Genomic DNA, 19,644 nt, shown 5'->3' on the forward strand with positions numbered 1-19,644 from the left:
GGGCTCGTCCGGGATTTGAACCCGGGACCTCTCGCACCCTAAGCGAGAATCATACCCCTAGACCAACGAGCCATGCGAGACAAAACCCGAATTCAGTTCATCACATTTAAAAAAAAAACATGAAAATATTCATTTGGCATCAAGGATGTGTATTAGTGTATACATTGAATTGCTTGATAGTGACTACTAATTTCTTCGACAAAAAAAGCCATTGTTGGTGAACTGTTTCGTAAGTGCGAGAGCCTGGCAACAGATACCTTCGGTTTTGCGTCATCTTGAAGCGCGTCTTAAACAGTGCGCATGCGCACAAGGAGGTCAACATGACTCCATTTTGGAAAGAGCGAGCAAGGGAGGAAGTTTTTGTAGCCGGGGAAGACGACTTCTAGCTGGCGGGGGAAGGAAAACATTGGTGCTTTGCAATACTGAATCACGTTGCTGCCTGTAGCTGGATTTATTAGCTCACACCCGACGAGTGTGAATAACGGACCTGGAGTTTTTTCGAAATTATCGAGGGTGTTGAAGCCAGGCGGGCCGGAGCGGGACCTGCGTCTTTGCGAGGAGAAAACACGGCCCCGGAGCTGCTAGGAAAAGCCCCGCTGCCCTGTCGGTTTACTGTGCGACGGGAGCAAGGCGCAGTTTGGAGGCGACCCCCCGAATCCCAGACACCGTCTGGCCAGGACGGAGAGGGGACGGCGCAGCGCCGATCGAGGAGGCAGTGAACTAGACCGCGGACGCGATGGACGGAGAGGAGGACGAGTTCTTCTCCGGAAACCAGTCAGGTATCTGCCTGAACTATTGTTCACAGGGGGGGCTGGGGTGGGGGATCTGCACGCGGAGGCCACGGTTAGCTGTTGCCCGGGTCATAGCCGATCAAACTGCCTTACCGGGCGAGTAGAACTATCTCCGTTACTGGACATCTGTGAATGAATGTAATTGATTTTTTTTCTGAGCTTGGGGGTCTGCTGGTCTCGAAGACATAGGGGTTTCTTCTGAGTTTCATTCTAGTCTAGTTCGGTCTTAGCTTGCCTACTTAATGGAAAAGATGGACTTGGACTCTCGAAGAGCAGATCTGTGCTCTGATCGGTGCCTTACTAATGTCTCCTGAGCACATGAACTTTTTGCAAGGAACCGCAAGTATTGAATACAGTTCTCTTCTCAGTGGAGTGGCAGCTTCATCCGTTTTTAAGAAAAGCGAAAGACTGTGTGCATATAACATGTTCATTACAGGTTAAAGGCTATTTCATATTCCTTTTCTTCTCGCTGCACCTAGCTACATTGTTACAGTGGTGATGTTGTACCGTGGTTTGTACTTCTGAACAATACAGGCAGTAAACTAAGAAACTAGCAAATGAACTGCTCTTTATACAAGGCATTTGAGATGCATGTAGCGAGCTAGTTTCAGATAGCATTGTTTCATTTCTACAGTTAATGTAGTGGCTGTATTAATTTTCTTTTCAGCAGGAATCAACCTTTACCTCTTACTTTGCATGAGTTGTGCTCCAGTAAAATGGAGTAGTTGTATATCAAAGCCATTGAAGTCTTGACAAAATGAATCTTGTTTGCTAATGTAAAATTGGCCCATATTGCAGTTATGAGGAATAGGGAGGGATGATGGTTTTCTGCTTTTACAGTAAACAGTCTGCTAGCCTCCATCTCAGCAGGTCTGACGGTCAAGATGCCCGTACTTGGAGAATGTTTAGACAGGAGCTTTGAAAATCACCCCACAATCTGAAGTTTGCTGTTCTCCTGGAGTCTTCACTCCTGTTGCCCGATTGTAGCAGTGACAAAAAACATTCCTTTATTCTGCCCTTAGCTGTAACAGTGTATATACTGCGTACGCTGGCTTTTCAATCTGCTGTCTGGCTCTAGATGAAAAACTGTTTTATCTCCTTGCAGTATGAAAGTTAATGTATAGGTGAAGACTCTTTTCAGTTTATACTTCAAAGATCATTTGAGACCTAGACCTGAACATTCCTCCAAGTTAGCAACTGTGTTAGTCAGCTGCAGTAGGTGAACAGTTCGGGTGTATTTTTTTCAGGATTAAATGTTGGTTTCATTGACAAAAGCACTTTCAGGATAGCCTGAAATGATCAAAACACATGACAGGCCCTGGTCTGGCAGGTCTTTCAGTCTCCCTGACTCCAGGACCTAAGAATTGGTAATGGGTTTGGACCAGTGATTGATCTAGTAATTAGTTCAGTTAAATAGGGTTATCTGTGCTGAAATTGAATTTAGATCTTACTAGATCTTTCATTTGTTATTTGATATGTTTGTGGCCCACTGTCACTACACTCGTACTCTCTGGGGCCTGATAAATGCAGTCTTAAATGTAAGTTTTCATCTCTCCTTTTGAGTGACACCTTCATTTTAGAGAAATGTATCTGGACGTGTTTCACTCATGCTCTTAGTTGAAACTCTTTATGTTTGGTCTGCTTACTGTTGATTACATGCAGTTGTACTCCAATAACTTGAGTTTTAACCTAGCGTTGTGGAAATAATACAGGCTGAATTGTCATGATTAGGTTGGTCTGCGCCTGTCTTCTGCTAGATTGCATCAGAGGTTTCCCAGGGAACACAGGTCTCATGCTGCAGGATTGCATCTGCGGGTTTTCCCAGTGGACATATGCGAGATCAACTGGGCAGTGTTGTTAAGATGCCGTTCCTGTCCCCTCTCTAGACGATGGAGGTGCTACACCCGTACAGGACGAGCACCTGGGCTCAGATGGGGAGGAGGACGCCAAGGAGCACCGCTCTGGCTCGGAGGCGGACAGTGTGGGGCGGCACTCTGAGGTACCTGTCTGCGTGCTGTCACAGGAAATACCACTGTGTAACATAAATATAGCAAGAGATATAATGAAAACATTTGATTTGAAATTTTTCGAAAAAACACTTTTCCAAGTGGATGCTTCTCTCTTAAAAATAATGATGCTACAGTTCTCCGTAAATATCTGAGTTCTGTCCACACCCAGACCCATGATAACTTCATGAAAACCCTTTGTCCTGGGTTCTGACTTCATGACGGAGTTCATAGTGACATTTTTCTACAGCCTTAAAGCAAATGGGTCCTCCTTCCCTTTTATGTCTCTTACTTTGGATCCTTACTCTTTTTTTCCGGTGGACAGGCTGAGCCTAGTGATGCTGAAGGGGACGAGCCCCCTGGGCAGAGAAACGGCATTGCCAGCGATTCAGAAAACGAGGAAGTTCCCCGGCCAAGGGACAGCGATTCAGAAAAGGGCGATGAGTCCTCCTTGAGGCGAGGCAGCGACTCCGAACCGGACGAGCCCCCCAGGCACGTGGACAGCCACTCGGATGGAGAGGAATCTCCCAAGAACCGAGGCAACCATTCGGAAGACGAGGAGGAGCCGAAACGGCAAGGCGTTGACTCGGAGAATGAGGAGGAGCCAAAACGGGTGCGGGGCAGCGACTCTGAGAGCGAGGCGCCGGCGAAGCGCCAAAGCCGCGGTTCGGACGCCGAGGGGGCGTCCAGGGAGCAAGGCAGCGACTCGGAGAACGAGGCCCCGAGGCACAAGAGGAGGATCGAGTCCGACGACGAAGCAGACAGTGACAAAGAGAACGACAAGGCGCGCAAGACCGCGGTGCACTCGGACAGCGAAAACGATGAAGAGACAAAGGGAGCTGAGAAAGAGGAGGAAGAAGCTGAGGGTCACAAACGTCGCAAACTGGCGGACAGCGATGAGGAGGAAGACCAGGATAAACCAGGTACTCTCACCAACGCCCGGTTGTCGCTCCTGGGGCAAGAGATTATGGGAATTTCGCTAGGGGAATTGAGATGCAGTCTCTTTCCAAGCAAATGGTTTGGTTGGCATCTTTTCTGAAACACTGGTTGGATTGTAATTCATGCTCAAAGTGATGTGTTAAACTCCTACCTGTGTAAATACAGAATAGATCACAACTGACTTTTGTTATGTATCTCCTATTATTTGGTATCCCACATGGGAAAGTTGCCAAAGGGTTTATATCCTGGCCAGACTGCTAGTAGGAAGCCAAGCATATTTTTGTCCACACAGAGCCAAAGGATAGCTAGAAAAGGTGTTTTGCAGTAAAACACAAGTCCTTATTTTCTTCTTGTGCACACTGCCTATTAATTAGGTGGACAGGCTGGCTATATGTAAATGTGGGCCCATACTCTTTTAAATGAAATTATTGGCACACTTATACAATGACATTTTTAAGTGGTGGGATAAAGAACTATTAATGCTAATTTAAAATCATTGAAGTTAAAAATGAAATTGGTGAATTGATTATCACTTATTCCTCCTTTCCAAGTGGGTTCATTCATGTTGCTAACAGATTGTCTAGATGAGAGGATCTCTAGTTCCTGCAGGAACAGCCTTTCACGAGTGAGGACTCTGGCAGGCCTTGCAGTGAGAATTTAGTACAGGAAATGCTGGGAGTGTATTGCTTTCTTCTTTCTGTTCTACCTAGTGCACTAAAGTGCGTTTGTCATTTCAGTAAAGAGGAAGAAGGCCATCTTGTCGGACAGTGAAGACGAAGAGAAGGAAGAGTCATCTTGTAAGTAGTCCATGTGCTTTGCTATTGTTTGAGGACCTGTTCTTGTTCTCTAAAGGTCATGCTTCTCATATTTGTCATTTCGACATTGATGGAGGAAGGCATAAGTACTTTTTCTTTTGGGCCACTATGAAAGCGAAACTTAAGCAGACCAATGATGATTCTCCAGCTTTAAATATTGTATATAAAGTTAGAAGCAGATTTAAAAGCCTTAATACAAGGTTGGCCGAAATCCCAGAGGCAAAGAGCCTTGGAACCAGAGCCCCATGATATTTTGTACACTTTAAAACTTAAGATTGGTGTTGTATTAACATCATTCAAAGTGGATAGGCATCTAGTTAGACAAAATTGAAGTATTTACGTTATAACACTTAGTTCTAGTAAAGCAAAGTGTGCAAGTGCACAGAGGAGGTAATACAACAAAACAGTTCCTTGGCTGACATTGCAGGTTGAAGATTTTGTATACAGATCAATAATATGAATTAATTACTTTAACTTTCTGGCACCGGCAACATAGAATTGGTCCATCTTCAGGGACTGTCTGCAGTGAAAGGGTCAGTCAGAAATGTAATCTAAGGTCATTTCAACTGTTGATTTCAAGATCTTCTTGCAAAGCTCTGTTGAAGATCGTGAAACAGAGCTGAGTATCTTGGGGTGCTCAGTTGAACTGCGTGTGTCTGATGTTGACTTGAACAAGAGTTTGCCATTGAAGGAATGTGTCAGTTCTCCAGAGCAGTCTCTGACTCAGCTCAGCTTCAGTTTATGAACATGAAGACCCTTCACACAAGGTCAGGCAACCACAGGGGTTTCCCTTGTATATCCACACTGTTTAGCCAAGCGAAGCAGTGTATTTCCTAGGAAAGTCAAAGTGAGAACCCTATGTGGTTCTGACAGTTCAGGATACTCCAGGTGGTGTTATCCGTTTGAAGCTTCAGGGGATCCAATAGAAGACATGTGAGTGAGGGATTACCTGACGCCTCATTTGACACTGCAGATTTTAATTGTGACGTAGTGCATATGTAGAAATATTGTTATGAAAATGGTGAAAATCAGGATTTGACCACGTGGTTTAGTCAATAAGTGAAATAATTATTCATGACCCCCAACTTGTAAGTGATTTCTAGCAATATACCTGAGCAGCTGGTGTAACTAGAGGCAGGTGAATTCTTTATTCTCTGGCACAGCTTTGTTGAGAGGATAAATAATCCAGGCTCACTTGGTTAAACAAATATTTGTTAATGATCACAAACTACACTTCACAAAACAAAACATACAACCCACAAGTTACTCTTTATACAGTATTTACAAACAAGGCGTTTCAGAGGCGTAATATTCGGGTCACCCAAAACAACCCAGACTGCTACTAAGCATTACACTCTTAACACTTCCAGAGGCCACATAAGAGATAAGGTGCCTTCTAACTAAATACAAAGTAACCTGCAGTTAAATCTCTCTCTCTGCACCCCAGATGCTACAAAATAAATGGAAGCCTATATCCCTATCCATAAAAATGCACCCTAAGCTGGAAAGACGCTTCTAACTGAGGTATCTTTTACCCAGGTAACCCAAGTTTCCTAAAAACAAAGAACAGCACACTCTCTCTAACGTGGTTCAAATACTTAGCTCCAGTCAGGTTTGGTTTGGATGATCATAAAGTAGCAGCCTGGTGCAAGCTTGAAGTCCCAACTCTTCTGGACTCGTGTCTCTCCTCTCCTTATTCCCTGCTTCTTGTTTTTTGTTTTCCCTTTGTATGCTTAATGCCTTTGTGCTCTTAGTGTGATCTTATATTGTGTGTGTTTGTACTGCTCCTTGACAATCATTAACCCACAACTTACCTATGTATACTAAGTAGGGCTGGGCGATATGGCCAAAAACATTATCTCGATAAAAATGTTCATATCAGTCGATATCGATAATTATCACGATAAATGTAAAATCATTTTCTTTCAAGTTTAAAGGCAGATTTTTTTGTCCTGCGAGAAAGTTAATTGGTAAATTAAACAACTCTTTATTTTAAGAACACAACAAACACTTGCCAAACAGCAGAAACATTAAACAAATCTGAGGTAGAGAGTATTCAAGTCTTTTTTATGTCAAAATATGCATGTGTAAAATTTACAAAATAAATATCTTAATAGAAAAATTAAATACTGCCAAGTGATACAAAACACATAGAAGATGGCTCAGACAGACTGCAAAGTTTAAAGTGCTCTGTTTTATGTCTGATCGTAAAAAGCCAAAATATCTCCAAATTACCCATTATATCTCCATTTGCTTCAGTGTTGCTCATTTCTCCACTCTAACTACAATCCTGTCAGCCGCCACCGTGTGGGTAAACAACACTGCGTTAGCTGCCTGGTCTGCAACACGCACCCGCACTCGCGCGGTATTTTGTGCGCATGCGCATATCATGCGCAAAGCATAAACATATACATCGAACATTATCGAACTTTTGTTAAAATTATATAGAGGAAAATTACATCGCGATAATTATCGTTATCGAATTCTCACCCAGCACTAATACTAATGTAAACTTTATAATTGTTTCTGCTCAAGGGACCCCCCAGACCTCGGCAAACATCCTTGCTCCTTTGAAGTTTGAAGTGTTTACCCTTCCATGTGTCACAAACTTTATTAAAAATCGAAGAGACACTTCTCAGTCACCTAAAGCTGTAGCGATATATTTAAAATGGTTTTAGAAATTGGTCAGAATGTGATCTAAATTAAGTTATTTTGAAAATATCCCCTATCAATGAATAATAATGACAAGTTCAAAACTCAAGAGTCCCACTAACCTGTGTGTTGATTCTATCACGCATCAGGTCCTGTCCCTTGCAGTTGTTTTTTGGGATAGGAATTAATACATCTTTAATGTGCACACTCTTGTGCCTTGATATCCTGAAGTTCTCTTATCGCAGTCTGGTGAAACGATTCACACACACATACAGCCCACTGAGGCTTGTCTGGTACATTGCACAACTCGATCAGCAGGTGTTCACATTGCTAAAGATGTGATAACAGCTGTAGCTCAGTATCGCTGTTTTCATCAATGATTCTCAATTGTATTTTGTGGCGCGAGACCTGCAAATCTGTCCGCTGGTTCGGTTTTTAAATTTATTTTCCTCATTAGTGCCAAAGAAGAGCCGCGTTGTGTCCGAAGGGGAGCACTCTGACAGCGACTCCTCTACCAGAGCTGTTCCCAAGAAGCCCAAGACCCTGGGATCAGACAGTGAGGAAGAGGAGGGGGAGGGGAAGGAAGATGCAGGGAAAAAGGATGAGAAGGCGTTGTTCGGCAGTGACAGCGACTCCGACAACGAAGAGGAGTAAGTCTTGCTCTATCCGCTTGACCATTTCTGAGGGCATCCTTTATTTGTCGTTACTTAAGTAAAGACACTGGGAATAAATAAAGCGGAGACCTTTTCTATTATTATTGTAGTTTTAGGCTGCAGTATTTTGAATGGGTAATGTTTTAACCAATAAACTGACATGTTTCAGGTGAAAAGAGCATTGATTTGAAATGTGGAAGGATAACTAGACCAAAATGTTGTTCAGTAACACTTGTTCTCTTTTTCGTTAGGAAAATGATTGCTGATATTTTCGGTGAATCTGGAGATGAAGAAGAGGAGGAGTTCACAGTACGTAATTTTTTTTTAAATGAGCCGTCACCTTCTTTTAAGTCACGTGTGGCAATACGTGGGGGGCGTCCAGTGTGGAGCTGGTGCCCTGGTCATAGGTAGATGCCTCACCTTTGTAGTCCCAGCTGTTTGGGCTTCCAGCTGATGAGCCAGAACTGGGCGGGTCCTTTAAAGGCACACTGGACACCCTCTGACGGGACGAGCAGGGCCACCCCCCGGAAGGGGGGAGCTTTCACTGACAGTCCCGGAAGGGGATTGCAACCGCGTAAGGTTTTCTTTTTCTTTTCGTTTTTCTTTTTTTGCCTGTCCCATCACGCACTTTCACAGGGGCAGGCAAACACACGCTTCATGTCTTATTGACTGTACCGACTTTTCAAAATCTCGGTGTGCAACAGTGTGTTTTGTGGTTTGCTGCAGGGTTTTAACCAAGAGGATCTAGAAGGAGATAAGAGTCAGGCAGAAGGTTCTTCCAGGAAGAAGACGTCCACTGCTGACTCCGACTCTGATGACGACGTCGACAGAGGTGGCAAAGAGTAGGTACCCCGCTGAAGCCAAAGCCTCTTCTGTTTGCTTTGCCGCAGCATTTTAGTGTTCTTGTCTTTTCTTTTTGTAAACTACTAATAGAAGGTTAAAAACAAGACTCCCTATTTTAAACCAGCAGAGTCTACAAGTGAAAATTACAAGTGAAAACTATATACTTTCAGTCAAAATTTTTTGGATGGAAATGTTAATTATTTTCGTGCAAATGCATGCCCTTCCTGAGTTATCATCTTCCAAGTGTTGGCCCAGTCTTGATTTTTATACAAATCTTTTTTGATTTTGCTGGTTTTACGATATTTTGTGATCATCCTGTTTTGGTATTGTCTGCAAACCTGTCTTGCGTACTTAACAGTGTTCATGCTGGACTTGTCTAAGATGCCAGTTAATGGAGAGCAGAAGAAATGTAGACAGCTGGCAAAGCTGCATAAGAGATCTTAAGATCGTAAGAGATTGTAGTTGAAGTAGCCATAACTCAGGCACAGTCCTAGCTCGCGGTTACATTGCTTTCTCCTGCTGCAGCTCCAGCTTTGTGTCTGACTTTGACATGATGCTGGCGAAGAAGAAGGCACAGAGCGGCAAGCGGCGGCGGAACCGGGACGGCGGGACGTTCATCAGCGATGCCGATGACGTGGTCAGCGCCATGATCACCAAAATGACAGAGGCTGCAGAGGTGAGACTTGTATCCGTACCCTCTTCCCCTGGTTGATACCTGTTACTGTAAGGCTATAAAGGTAGCTTGTGCTCAAGGCTTTGTGCTCTTACAGAGTTTACGACCTTTTCTTTCAGGAGTTGTTTTTCTCCCTGGTACTTGAAACTCGTGGTTTGCTTCATTTCCTTTGTTAAGGGTGGAGAAGTCTTCGCTGCCAAGTTTTAATGTGACAAGTGAATCTTGGTTTTTTTGTAGTTGGATGTGTTAGTTTGTATGCTCCTTCTGAAGTGATCAAACTGAACTTTGCAAAACATGCTGAATGTGAGAGTGTCCGTGTGTTTGCAGGAGGATAGGACCCTCAACACCCAAAAGAAACCAGCTTTGAAGAAGCTGACTCTGCTACCCACTGTTGTCATGCACCTGAAGAAGTAAGATTCCCATTCTCTGTATGACCATTGCCATGTAGTTCCTTGCTTGTTGTGCTGCTGTTTTCACCCATAAATACCTCACAAGCATTGGATTTGTTAGAGGACATTTACTGAGTGTACCACTGAAGTGTCACTCCGTTAGAGGCTTATGTCTTCAGAAGCTCACTAGGATTAGCGAGGAATTGGTTTCACCAATTAAAGTGGGAGAGAAGATTCAGTAGCCTGGAGTGTGACTTTATCGTACATAGTGAAGGACAGTTCATCTGACCAGTGCATATTTGCAGTGCAGTTTCATTGCATTGGTGGAGTGAGTAGCCTGTGCTGTTTGAATCACTGGGCTCGCAAATGTGCACTACCAGCTGGTGAGCAGTTGGTGCACTGCAGCCCAACTATAGTATCACACTCTTAGCAGATTGGTTTTGATGAAACTGGCTGATCAGTTGATTTGCAGTTGCTCACCTGTTTTGCCTCGCAATTCGAATGCACAGATATCATAATACTGGAGGATGAGAGTATTGGAGCTCCAAAGCAACCCCATCAATCAACCTATTTCAAAGTCACACATGTCTCCTCTTCCAGTCCTGTTGGCCATAATTATAGGCAATCAGGCCTGTTCAACATTTTTATATAGGATGGATAGTATTTGGGATGTTACACAGGCAATTTTTTGAATTATGTAAAACTAATAATGTTAACTGATAAGTTGCTCTAATAGGCACTTGACCATGGGACCAGAGACTCTTGAGAGGTTGACCTCTCAAGATAAATCCCCAAACCCATAGCCACCAATCTAATGTGGCTATAACAGGGATTGGATCTCAACTAACAGTCTGATAAAACAGTGCACTGGGCACATGTCTTTTTTATGCATCATTTTGGAAACAATCCCAACTATGGAGAAATGGACCAGGTGCATTAATATTACAAATATTACAAGAAATCTGTTAAGAGACTTCTATTCTATGTTAATAACTTTACAATGTATTGATTATAGTTGTGTTTTATGAGGCTTTAATGGTGTTAAAAAAATCAATTTCCCAGAGTTTGGTTACACCTAAAGTGATAAAGGATTTTTGTAAAAGACAGTTGTTAATTTTGGAAACTGACACCTTTTGAATTGATTCTTCCTTTTCATTACACAACTGGATGTGAAGCCAGAAATATTCCAAGGTATAATAAGTATGCAGAGATTATCTTGACTTTAGATACATGAAGTAAGGGGAAATTGTCATTTTTTAGGCAGGATTTGAAGGAGACATTCATTGACAGTGGAGTAATGACAGCCATTAAAGAGTGGATCAGCCCTCTTCCAGATAAGAGCCTACCAGCACTGAGGATTAGAGAGGAGCTGCTGAAGATCCTACAAGAGGTGAGAAGGGCTAGTTGCTCTAGACCTGTCTTGGTTGTTTCAGCTCCCTCTAGACCAGAGCTTTTTGGTCCTTGTGACCTAAGTGTCTGTTGGTTGTTGTTTCAGATCGGCTTCTGATTTTTTCATGGGACTTTTGGTTTAACTAGTGAAGTACTATTCGGACATTTGCAGCTGTATGAGATGTTAAACTTTGTACTAATTTTAAAAATGCAGCTTTTGGGGGGCAGAAAAACACTTCTTTTGCTTTCTTCCTGCAATGTAGCAAACTGGGGTCCAGCTGGGTTGACATTGGGGTCACCAGGACCCCCCTTCAGGCATTATGTCTCTCACAAGTCTTTACTCACTATCTCACAGAGGCCCAGCCTCCATGAGTGGGCTGGCAGTAGGTCAGGACACATCTGCTTATCTGGTTGTGTTGCTGTTTGCTGTGTCCCTCAGCTACCCAGTGTGAGCCAGGAGACCCTCAAGCACAGTGGGATTGGCCGGGCAGTCATGTACCTCTACAAGCACCCCAAAGAGTCTCGTGCCAACAAGGATCTGGCCCTCAAGCTCATCAGTAAGAATCGCTTTAACTGGCAGTGGTGCTGTTTTTTTAGCGGTTCATGTAAATACAACATGGTTTTGTTTGTTTTCGGGTAGTCTTGGACAAGTTAAGCCTTGGGATGTATAGTCTTGAAAACTGGTTGCTCTAACAGAGAAACCAGTTCCGTTACAGTTAATTAGAGTGATGGTGGAAATTTCATGCGAGGTAGAGTGGTCTGTGCTGCTGCTCAGTTTGTCCCCTTGTGTCTTTGGCAGATGAGTGGTCAAGGCCTATCTTTGGCTTGACGTCTAACTACAAGGGTATGACTCGGGAGGAGAGGCAGCAGAGAGACCTGGATCAGCAGGTCCCGCCCCGGCGCCGGCTCAGGTGAGTGCGATGTTGCCACAAGGGCCTGGTTCCCTCTACACAGGCTGGCAGGATAGTCTAATTAAGGCCAACCTTCAGACTGAAGGGATGCCTTTCAGATTGTATGTGAAATGTGATTCACGGACAGTGCAAGTTCTGTTCTTTACACAAATCTCCATGATAGGTCAGCCTTTTATGAAATCTCTTCGTAAGTGACTGCGTGTGGTTATTTGATCATTATTTAGTCATGATGTCTGGTAGCTAGAGCTGGGTTAAAAAAGAAATGCAGATGTGTCAGAAAGATGTGGAAGAAAGCTGTAATCCAACTGCAGTGGGAGCTGCTTTTTCTGGACAGTGGAGCCAAAATGACTCCAGAGGCAGCAACAGTGAGTTGGTATAGTTTGTAATACCATAAAGTTCTGTTGTCAGATGGGAAAGAAGCTACCGGTTACATCATAGGATACAGTTTAGGGCTGCACATAAATCCTCTTATTGATTCCTTCCTTAGTATTCCCTGCTATTCTACGTTCGTCCTGCTCTTCTTTTTCATCTTTTTGACTCGCCCACCTACACTGTGTGTCCCTTGTCCTTACCTCTGCACTCTCTCCGTCGCCCCCACCCACCATTCCTCCTCCTCCTGCAAAGTGAGCAGCCGAAGGTCCCGAGATCAGAGGACCCTGATGTCTTCTCTCAGCCGGCCAGGTTGTTCTCTCTTGAGTGTGTTCTGTGCCTGCACTGCGGCACCGAGAGCAGAATGGCCTGGTTTCTTTGTGTGATGGATAGGAGCTTCAAGTCAGCTGTTAAGACCCTGTAGTCCCACCAATGATGAACCTCTGGACAAACAGTATTCCCAGGAGCTTTTTAATAGGAATGAGGTGTGCGGGAAAGTGATGGAAGTGTGTTCCCTGGTTCTCTAGCGGGCCATGGTAGCCACTGAGAGAGGAGAGAGTATTCATTAGAGTGGGGGTCCCTAAGATTCTGGTGTACTTTCGCAAACAGAATCAGCTGTAAGAAATAGCTAAAAAAGATATAAGTTGTGCTTCACATAAAACTTAGTCACAGCAACCGCCCTTGTATATGACTCATCAGTGTGTTGCGAAGTGGTTGTAGTAGTTTTCACTTGCATGTTTCCCAATAAAATTGGATGTTGTTTACTAAAACATATCAGCATTATATTTGGTTTATTCCTCTTCGTTTCCATTCATTTTTTAACTTCACATGTATCCCAGCACTTTTTGACTTTAATGCCCAATGAACGATACATGTCTACTTGAGACTTTCAGGCATAATGCAGCCCTTTGATAAAGTGTTTTATCTATGGGATATGAATTGTTAAACTAGTAAGAAGCTGAGTGTTAAACTATTAAAAAAGAATTGAAATTTTAAAAGGAGTTAGTGCACGTGGCAGAAAGGGAAGATAGTTTTTCTCCTCAGCAGTCATGTTGCATGGGGAAAGTATGCAGCTGTGTGAGCATGCACAGTGTGGAGCATGTATCTGTTCTGGAGTGAGTTTATGGTTGGGGTGTAGGAATCTTGAAGGGCAGTTCAGTGATTTCTACGTGCCTTGAGAGGGCGAGGAATACTCTGGAGGCTCTAGGAATAAGATTTCTCTGTTTGGATCCCTGGGTGTGACATCTCTTTCCCCTCTGTTCCCCCAGTTCAGGAGGGCAGACCCCACGCAGGGATCTGGAGAAGGTGCTGACCGGAGAAGAGAAGTAAGTTCCAGAGGTCATCACATCCCGCCATGTTAACATATCCCCTCTTGCTTCTTTTTTCCCCCAAAAAAGTTTTCTTTTATTTATTTTAACTTTTTCTTGAAATAAATGTGGTAATTGCGGCTGTATCAAGCTTAGAACATGAGAAAGGATACAAAACGAGGAGGGGCCATTTGGCCCATCTGTCTTGATTAATGGTTAGTAGTGAATTGATCCAAGAATCTTATCCAGCCATTTTGTGAAAGTAACCGGGGTATCAGGCTTCAACAGCAAGGCTGGGTAGCTTATTCCATGCTCCCACACCACTCTGGGTAAAGAAATGCTTTCTGTTCTAATTTTTAAATGTACTTAACATAGTTTCCACTTGTGCCCTATGATAAGATCATGAAAGTAAGGGATCATCTGGGATCTGAACCTATGACCTCTTGCTCCCTAAGTGAGAATCATACCCCTAGACCAACTAGCCACACATTTGATCTGGGATCTGAACCTATGACCTCTTGCTCCCTAAGTGAGAATCATACCCCTAGACCAACTAGCCACACATTTGATCTGGGATCTGAACCTATGACCTCTTGCTCCCTAAGTGAGAATCATACCCCTAGACCAACTAGCCACACATTTGAGGCTTGTCAAAAAAAAAAACTTATTGTCTTTAGTGAAATTTATAGGTAAACATAGTAGGATTCATAAGCTGGTGGTTCGCTCCATATTCCAGTGTCCCTTATCTAGAGCATTGATGAGTATTTACACAACATTCCCAAGTAAACCTAAAAGGAAAATTAAGATAATCAACTTCTTTCCATAATGAATTCAAATACGTTTTGGGGATTACCTATGACAGTGTGGTTGTGTTGTGCAGGCTCGTTCAGTTTTTAAAGGCACACGTGTTCTTGACTCTTTGCTTTCAGGGCATTGAGACCAGGAGACCCTGGGTTCTGTGCCCGTGCCAGAGTGCCCATGCCCTCCAACAAAGACTACGTCGTTCGACCTAAGTGGAATGTTGACGCAGAAACTAACAGGGTGAGTGTGAATTCGATACCCAGTCACTTGTTTGAAGAAGAATCTTTGCTGTTTTTTATGCTTGGAAAGTATGGAAAACAACATCTCTCTCTTCATTGCAAAAGGGACAGGCTTTATAGTCCTGGAAGGACCTGTGAAGAAACATTGCGTGGCTCCCCTGATCTCTGCTCCCAAGGCATTTCACATCTTTTTTGGTGCAGATTACATAGCCTTTTGCAAAATATTCAAACTTTCTTTATGGTTTGCTTCTTCCTTGCTGATTCTGTCCGGGGTTGAATTTGAAGTAAACTATAGTTTAATAGGCAAGAGATAGACCTTAAAGTATCAGCTATGTCCAAATGTTTTGGATCACCCAAATGTTTTGTCTGATTGACTTAGTAAACTGAATGATTCTAGTTCTTAATGAAAAAGTCTGAAGAGCCAGTAACTTACAGGAGCTGCTGATAAACTCTAAAATCCTGCTGGGCTTTCCCCCGCTGTGCCTATTCTGGGACTTCAAAGTAGGGAAAGCCATGACTGAGCTCGCCTTCACCCGACTCTGGCTTGGTTTCAATAGACAGGCTTTTCAAAGAAGGGGCTGAGCCGCTTGGAAAAGCACAAGAGACGCTTTGCAGAGCAGAAGAAGCTGCGAAGGCTGCAGGGAGCCGTAAAGATCAGTGTGGAGGGCAATCGGATGCCCCTGTAAGAGGCATATAAGGAAGGGAGTGTAAGTGGCACAAGTGGCATCTGACCCTACTGTGGTCACTGCTTGCAGTGTGGACGCTCCAGCCTTCATCTCTAACTCGTTCGGCTGTGGGTGCTCAACAGCTACTAATGTTTAGATATGTTGACATAATATTTGTGCCTTGTTCTGTGGTTGAGAGGTAGGATTTACGACTCCAGCTGTAATTAATCCTTTCCTGTTCTGCATAGCCCATTGCTGGGTTAGTTTTAGGATTATTAATTTAATCTACAAAACCATGAAGTTAGTCCACTGTACTGATGTATGTAGTTGATTGGTGTTCAGAGATCGATTAACTACTAAAACCCAACTGTGCTGAGAACTCCTGATTAATCTTGCACAGTTGTAAACTTTCTTTGGTTTCTCAAGAGCCAGGAGAGTGTTCTGGCTTAACTATGGTTAGCGTGGTGTCCTTTAGTTTGGTTACCTAGTCTGGAAGACTTGGAAAGGGCAGAAATTAAGTTGTTTAATGAAACCCAGGAGCATGGCTGACCCATTAAAGGATTTGTCACCAGCTGCATTGCCTCATAATGTGTAACAGTGGATGTACATAGAGAGGGGTCTGTCTTTGCAGAGCACAGTCTGAAAGCCTGACTCAGTAACTGCTGTGCAGTGTGAGATTGATAAGCATGTCCTTGACTGTGATCCTCAGTTGTATAGAGCCTTAGATTTGCCAATGGGGTTTTGCATCTTCTTGCATGCTAGCGCAAGAGTCTGCAGCAGAGTTTTTGCCTGTGTAATTTTTGTTGCAGCATGATTTGGAGGTCCGTCTTACTTATCCGAGCTGGATGTTTAACCTTACCAAGAAAAGTGCCCATGCCCCCAATCAAAACTTGCTTCTGTGTGGAGAAGCAATGATTCACGATCTTTCAGGCCTAGCTATCTTTGGCACACAAAATGTTACTATTATGTGACTGGGGTTTAGTAGAAATCCTCCTCTTGTTATAGGGGTTTTCTCACCTGTCCTCTCTCCTCTTAATCCACTGCACCTGATCTTCGCAGGGACCTGCTAAGAAAGGGCTTTCCCGGGTCGACAAGCAGATGCGTCGCTTCGCTGACATCAAGAGGCTGACCAAGACTGCCCATGCTGTGAAAATCAGTGTTGAAGGGAATAGGATGCCTTTGTGATATTTTTCCCCCTTTTTAAAAAATGGTTGTTTCCCATTAAATCCACTTGCCCCGTCCTCCTCCAGACTGACTTTCAGCTCTGCCACGTGGCCTGATGGCACTAAAGTAACAGCCTGCCTCTGGCTAGTTTGGATGTATAATAATGTTCAGCATCGCTGGTTTGTTGCCTTCTGAGAGCAGAGGCCCATTTATTGCTGTAAATTCCTATCTGTAAAGTCGCTTAGACAAATACTGGTTGTTTCACCTTTCTGATTAAACTGGAGATCCTTGTACAGAATCCGTTGCTTGTTTTTAATCCAGTGTTTAGGTGAGACGTTATATATGGGTAATGTTTTGCCATTTTTAAAAGAAATATTATTCCTTAACATTCAGTCAGCACATTAAGTAATCTTTAATACTGAAAGTAATGAATTGCCATTGTACTGTGCACTGCCTCTGAAATATTTTTCGCCGTTCAGGCACTGGCATTGCATTATCCTGAAAGGTTGTTTTGAGTGGTCTAGGTTTTCTACAAATACTTTAAAGAATCTGTGCTGAAAATTGTAATTGAATCTGTTTTTATTTTTTATTGAGGGAGTCCCACCTTGAATTTTTACTAGTTATGTTTTCTTAAGGATTAGTTCACATTTCTTTTTAAGTTAATTATCGAGTTTTAGAATATAGCCTGCAACTACAGCAACAACCAATATTGACATCTGGCTTTGTCTTACATGGTTATTCATTGTGCCGATTTCTACTCGAAATCTCAGGAATTTAAAGTATACACATGCTTTCATTTTTTCAAGAGCTGCCAACCTTTAAGCTGTAGAACAGATGGGTATGAAACATAGAACATATTTGTAGATGTATACAGAAGGAATTTACAGCCTGTGAATTAAAAAGTGAGTGCAGTAAACCTGTAACCATGTTTTACATTGTCTTCGTGTACTGGGCTCAAGCTGCCAGTTTTTACATTTAAATGTTTGTTATTGAAAGGGGTTAGCTGAGCTTGAGCAAGGCCATCTTATTTGCATTTCTAAGATGTGTTGCCCTATTCTGAATTTTTTATTTAGGCTTTATTTTGCTGTTGTTGGGCTTTGAGGCAAGTAAACAGTGCAAAAGAGTCCTAATTACGTCTGGTAAAACAAAGTAACTGTAAGATCATTTAAACATCTGTATTATAGAATAAAAATCCTTTTCTTGAAAAATTCTTCAACAGTGACCAGGCAATTCATAGTAAAGTATAGTATGCCAGTCTCGATAGGAATTGACTGTAGAATAAATACAGGAATAGTCTTTGCAGGAAAGAGTGAAGATAAAAAATAAGAACAGACAGGAAGAAGAATAGGTTACACAAAGTCACTGTTCAGTCTTTTAAACAACTTTGTTAAAGAATGAGTATACAACAGTGACCAGGTCATTCCTAGTGAAGTCATTAATCAACCCACTATAGGAATGGACATGCAGAAATGGGACAGAACAAAAAGTAAGAACTGACAGAAAGGACAGTCCTCATCTATGATCTTCATAACAAATGTGCTGTGAGAGTACCTCTTTCCAGTTTAACTAGAAACAAAATTGTCCTGTTCTTGTCTAAACTTTATTACATAAGTGAGAACCTGTGTCTTAATTATATAAAACCCATCTAGGCATCATTTGTCCATTTCTTTTAATACTAGCTTAATGACTTCACCAAGATTACCCTGGTCATTGTTAAATACTTATTCTTTAATATAGCTGCTTTAATGATTTAATAATGACTTTGTTTCACCAGAGTTAATTATTGGGACTACTTTTTGTCCTGATAAACAGGACAAAACAGTGCAAAAGACATGTGAACAGTGCAGAAGTTTTATGTGTTTTTTGAGACGTGTAAATGTTTAGCACTGTTTACGTGTCTCAAGGTCGAAGGACCGCAAAACACATTTTTTTCAAACCTGTAGAATAGGGGAATACATTTGAGAACTGGAAACAAGATTGCTTGTCTAAATCTGCTTCTCCCTTTCCCTAACTCTGTTATTCACCATTTATGAAATCATCCACTATATAATCTTCAGTCCAGTCATTTTCCTTTTATTTATTGTTTTGTGTAAAATGTTTGTTTTATGGTCAAATAAATGAAGTATATGGGAACTTTCTAAAGATTTGTTAGCCTATTTCAGATTGACTGCTCTTCCATTTAATATATGCTTCAAGGCCTTTTAACTTGGTATGCGTCACAGTCAGTAATACTGTGGATACCAAAGTCCTACAGAATTTAATTTATGAATTTTAAGTGCTATTTAAGTAATTTTTGGGTTACTGTAAATTTATTTAGGACCTTTGCTATTAATTTATATGAACGATTGAGGTTCTAATGTAATTAGGCAGGTATTAATTTTAATTAGCCAATCTACCGAAATCTAAATTCTGTAGATTAACAAAACTACAGACTTAAAAGTTCTAATCGAAGTATTCAAGCCCTCAAAGACATTGACAACCCAATGCCCTTCCTCATTGTTAACACTAAACTATGAATCAGAGGACATAAAGGGAAACTACAAGGAAGCTTATTTAAACTTGGAAAGAGAAGGTACTTTTCTATGCAAAGCGGTGGAGGGGTCTTGAACAAGCTACCATGCTGATTGTAGTTCAGGTGGGCAGCTGCGTCAGCATGCGTAGGCTACAAAGGAACAAGTAATCGTAATAATTCCATGCTGAAAAGAGAAGAAAGAAAACACAACATCACAGCCGAACACCTGAAGAAGGCTCCATGGCTGAAACGTTGTTTTCTTCTCTTTTCAGCATGGAATACACCTATTACTTGTTCCTTTCCTACCCAGCTGATAGTCCAGTTTCAACAACAAAAAGATCCTTGGATCAAATACAGTAGCTAGCCAAATGGGCTGAATGGCCTTTTTTTATATTGGTAACCTTCTTTTCTCCTCAGATGTGGTGCCGTAGATGTGCATGAGCATTTCAGCTTACAGTCAGTGATTTTGGATTCTCAGAGTGAAATTAACAAATTTGTGATATCGGTTCCCTTTTGTTTTTGTAAG

At 42.4% G+C, this 19,644-nt stretch overlaps 1 protein-coding gene and 1 non-coding gene across 5 annotated transcripts; one reads left to right on the forward strand and one right to left on the reverse strand.

Annotated features, from left to right (window-relative positions):
• Positions 1–72, reverse strand: trnap-agg (transfer RNA proline (anticodon AGG)). Its single transcript has one exon. It is a non-coding gene; the product is annotated as a tRNA-Pro (tRNA).
• Positions 73–261: 189 nt separating this feature from the next.
• On the forward strand, positions 262–18,748 carry iws1 (interacts with SUPT6H, CTD assembly factor 1). Of its 4 annotated transcripts, XM_088611660.1 has the most exons (17): positions 262–779; positions 2,678–2,790; positions 3,123–3,720; positions 4,474–4,533; positions 7,661–7,853; positions 8,108–8,165; positions 8,583–8,698; positions 9,225–9,375; positions 9,700–9,782; positions 11,022–11,151; positions 11,590–11,707; positions 11,950–12,061; positions 12,686–12,742; positions 13,699–13,755; positions 14,667–14,778; positions 15,335–15,484; positions 16,502–18,748. In XM_088611660.1, the coding sequence occupies exons 1-16, from the start codon at positions 737–739 to the stop codon at positions 15,461–15,463; spliced, it is 2,130 nt and encodes a 709-aa protein (XP_088467786.1). In that variant the 5' UTR covers positions 262–736; the 3' UTR covers positions 15,464–15,484; positions 16,502–18,748. The 4 variants fall into 4 exon arrangements, with proteins under 4 accessions (XP_088467786.1, XP_088467801.1, XP_088467794.1 ...); XM_088611675.1 differs by lacking the exon at positions 12,686–12,742 and having other exon boundaries at positions 275–779; XM_088611668.1 differs by lacking the exon at positions 15,335–15,484 and having other exon boundaries at positions 277–779.
• Positions 18,749–19,644: the final 896 nt, after the last annotated feature.

This window comes from Lepisosteus platostomus, chromosome 2 (genome assembly GCF_059453375.1).
Source record: "Lepisosteus platostomus isolate fLepPlt1 chromosome 2, fLepPlt1.hap1, whole genome shotgun sequence".
NCBI classification, from domain to species: domain Eukaryota; kingdom Metazoa; phylum Chordata; class Actinopteri; order Semionotiformes; family Lepisosteidae; genus Lepisosteus; species Lepisosteus platostomus.

Excerpts from the sequence above, each read along its gene's own strand:
- iws1 (XM_088611660.1), top strand. The coding sequence starts at position 737 with ATGGACGGAGAGGAGGACGAGTTCTTCTCCGGAAACCAGTCAG. Across the intron at positions 9,376-9,699 it reads AAATGACAGAGGCTGCAGAG|GAGGATAGGACCCTCAACAC; the intron begins GTGAGACTTGTA and ends GTGTGTTTGCAG. Across the intron at positions 11,708-11,949 it reads TCTGGCCCTCAAGCTCATCA|ATGAGTGGTCAAGGCCTATC; the intron begins GTAAGAATCGCT and ends TGTCTTTGGCAG.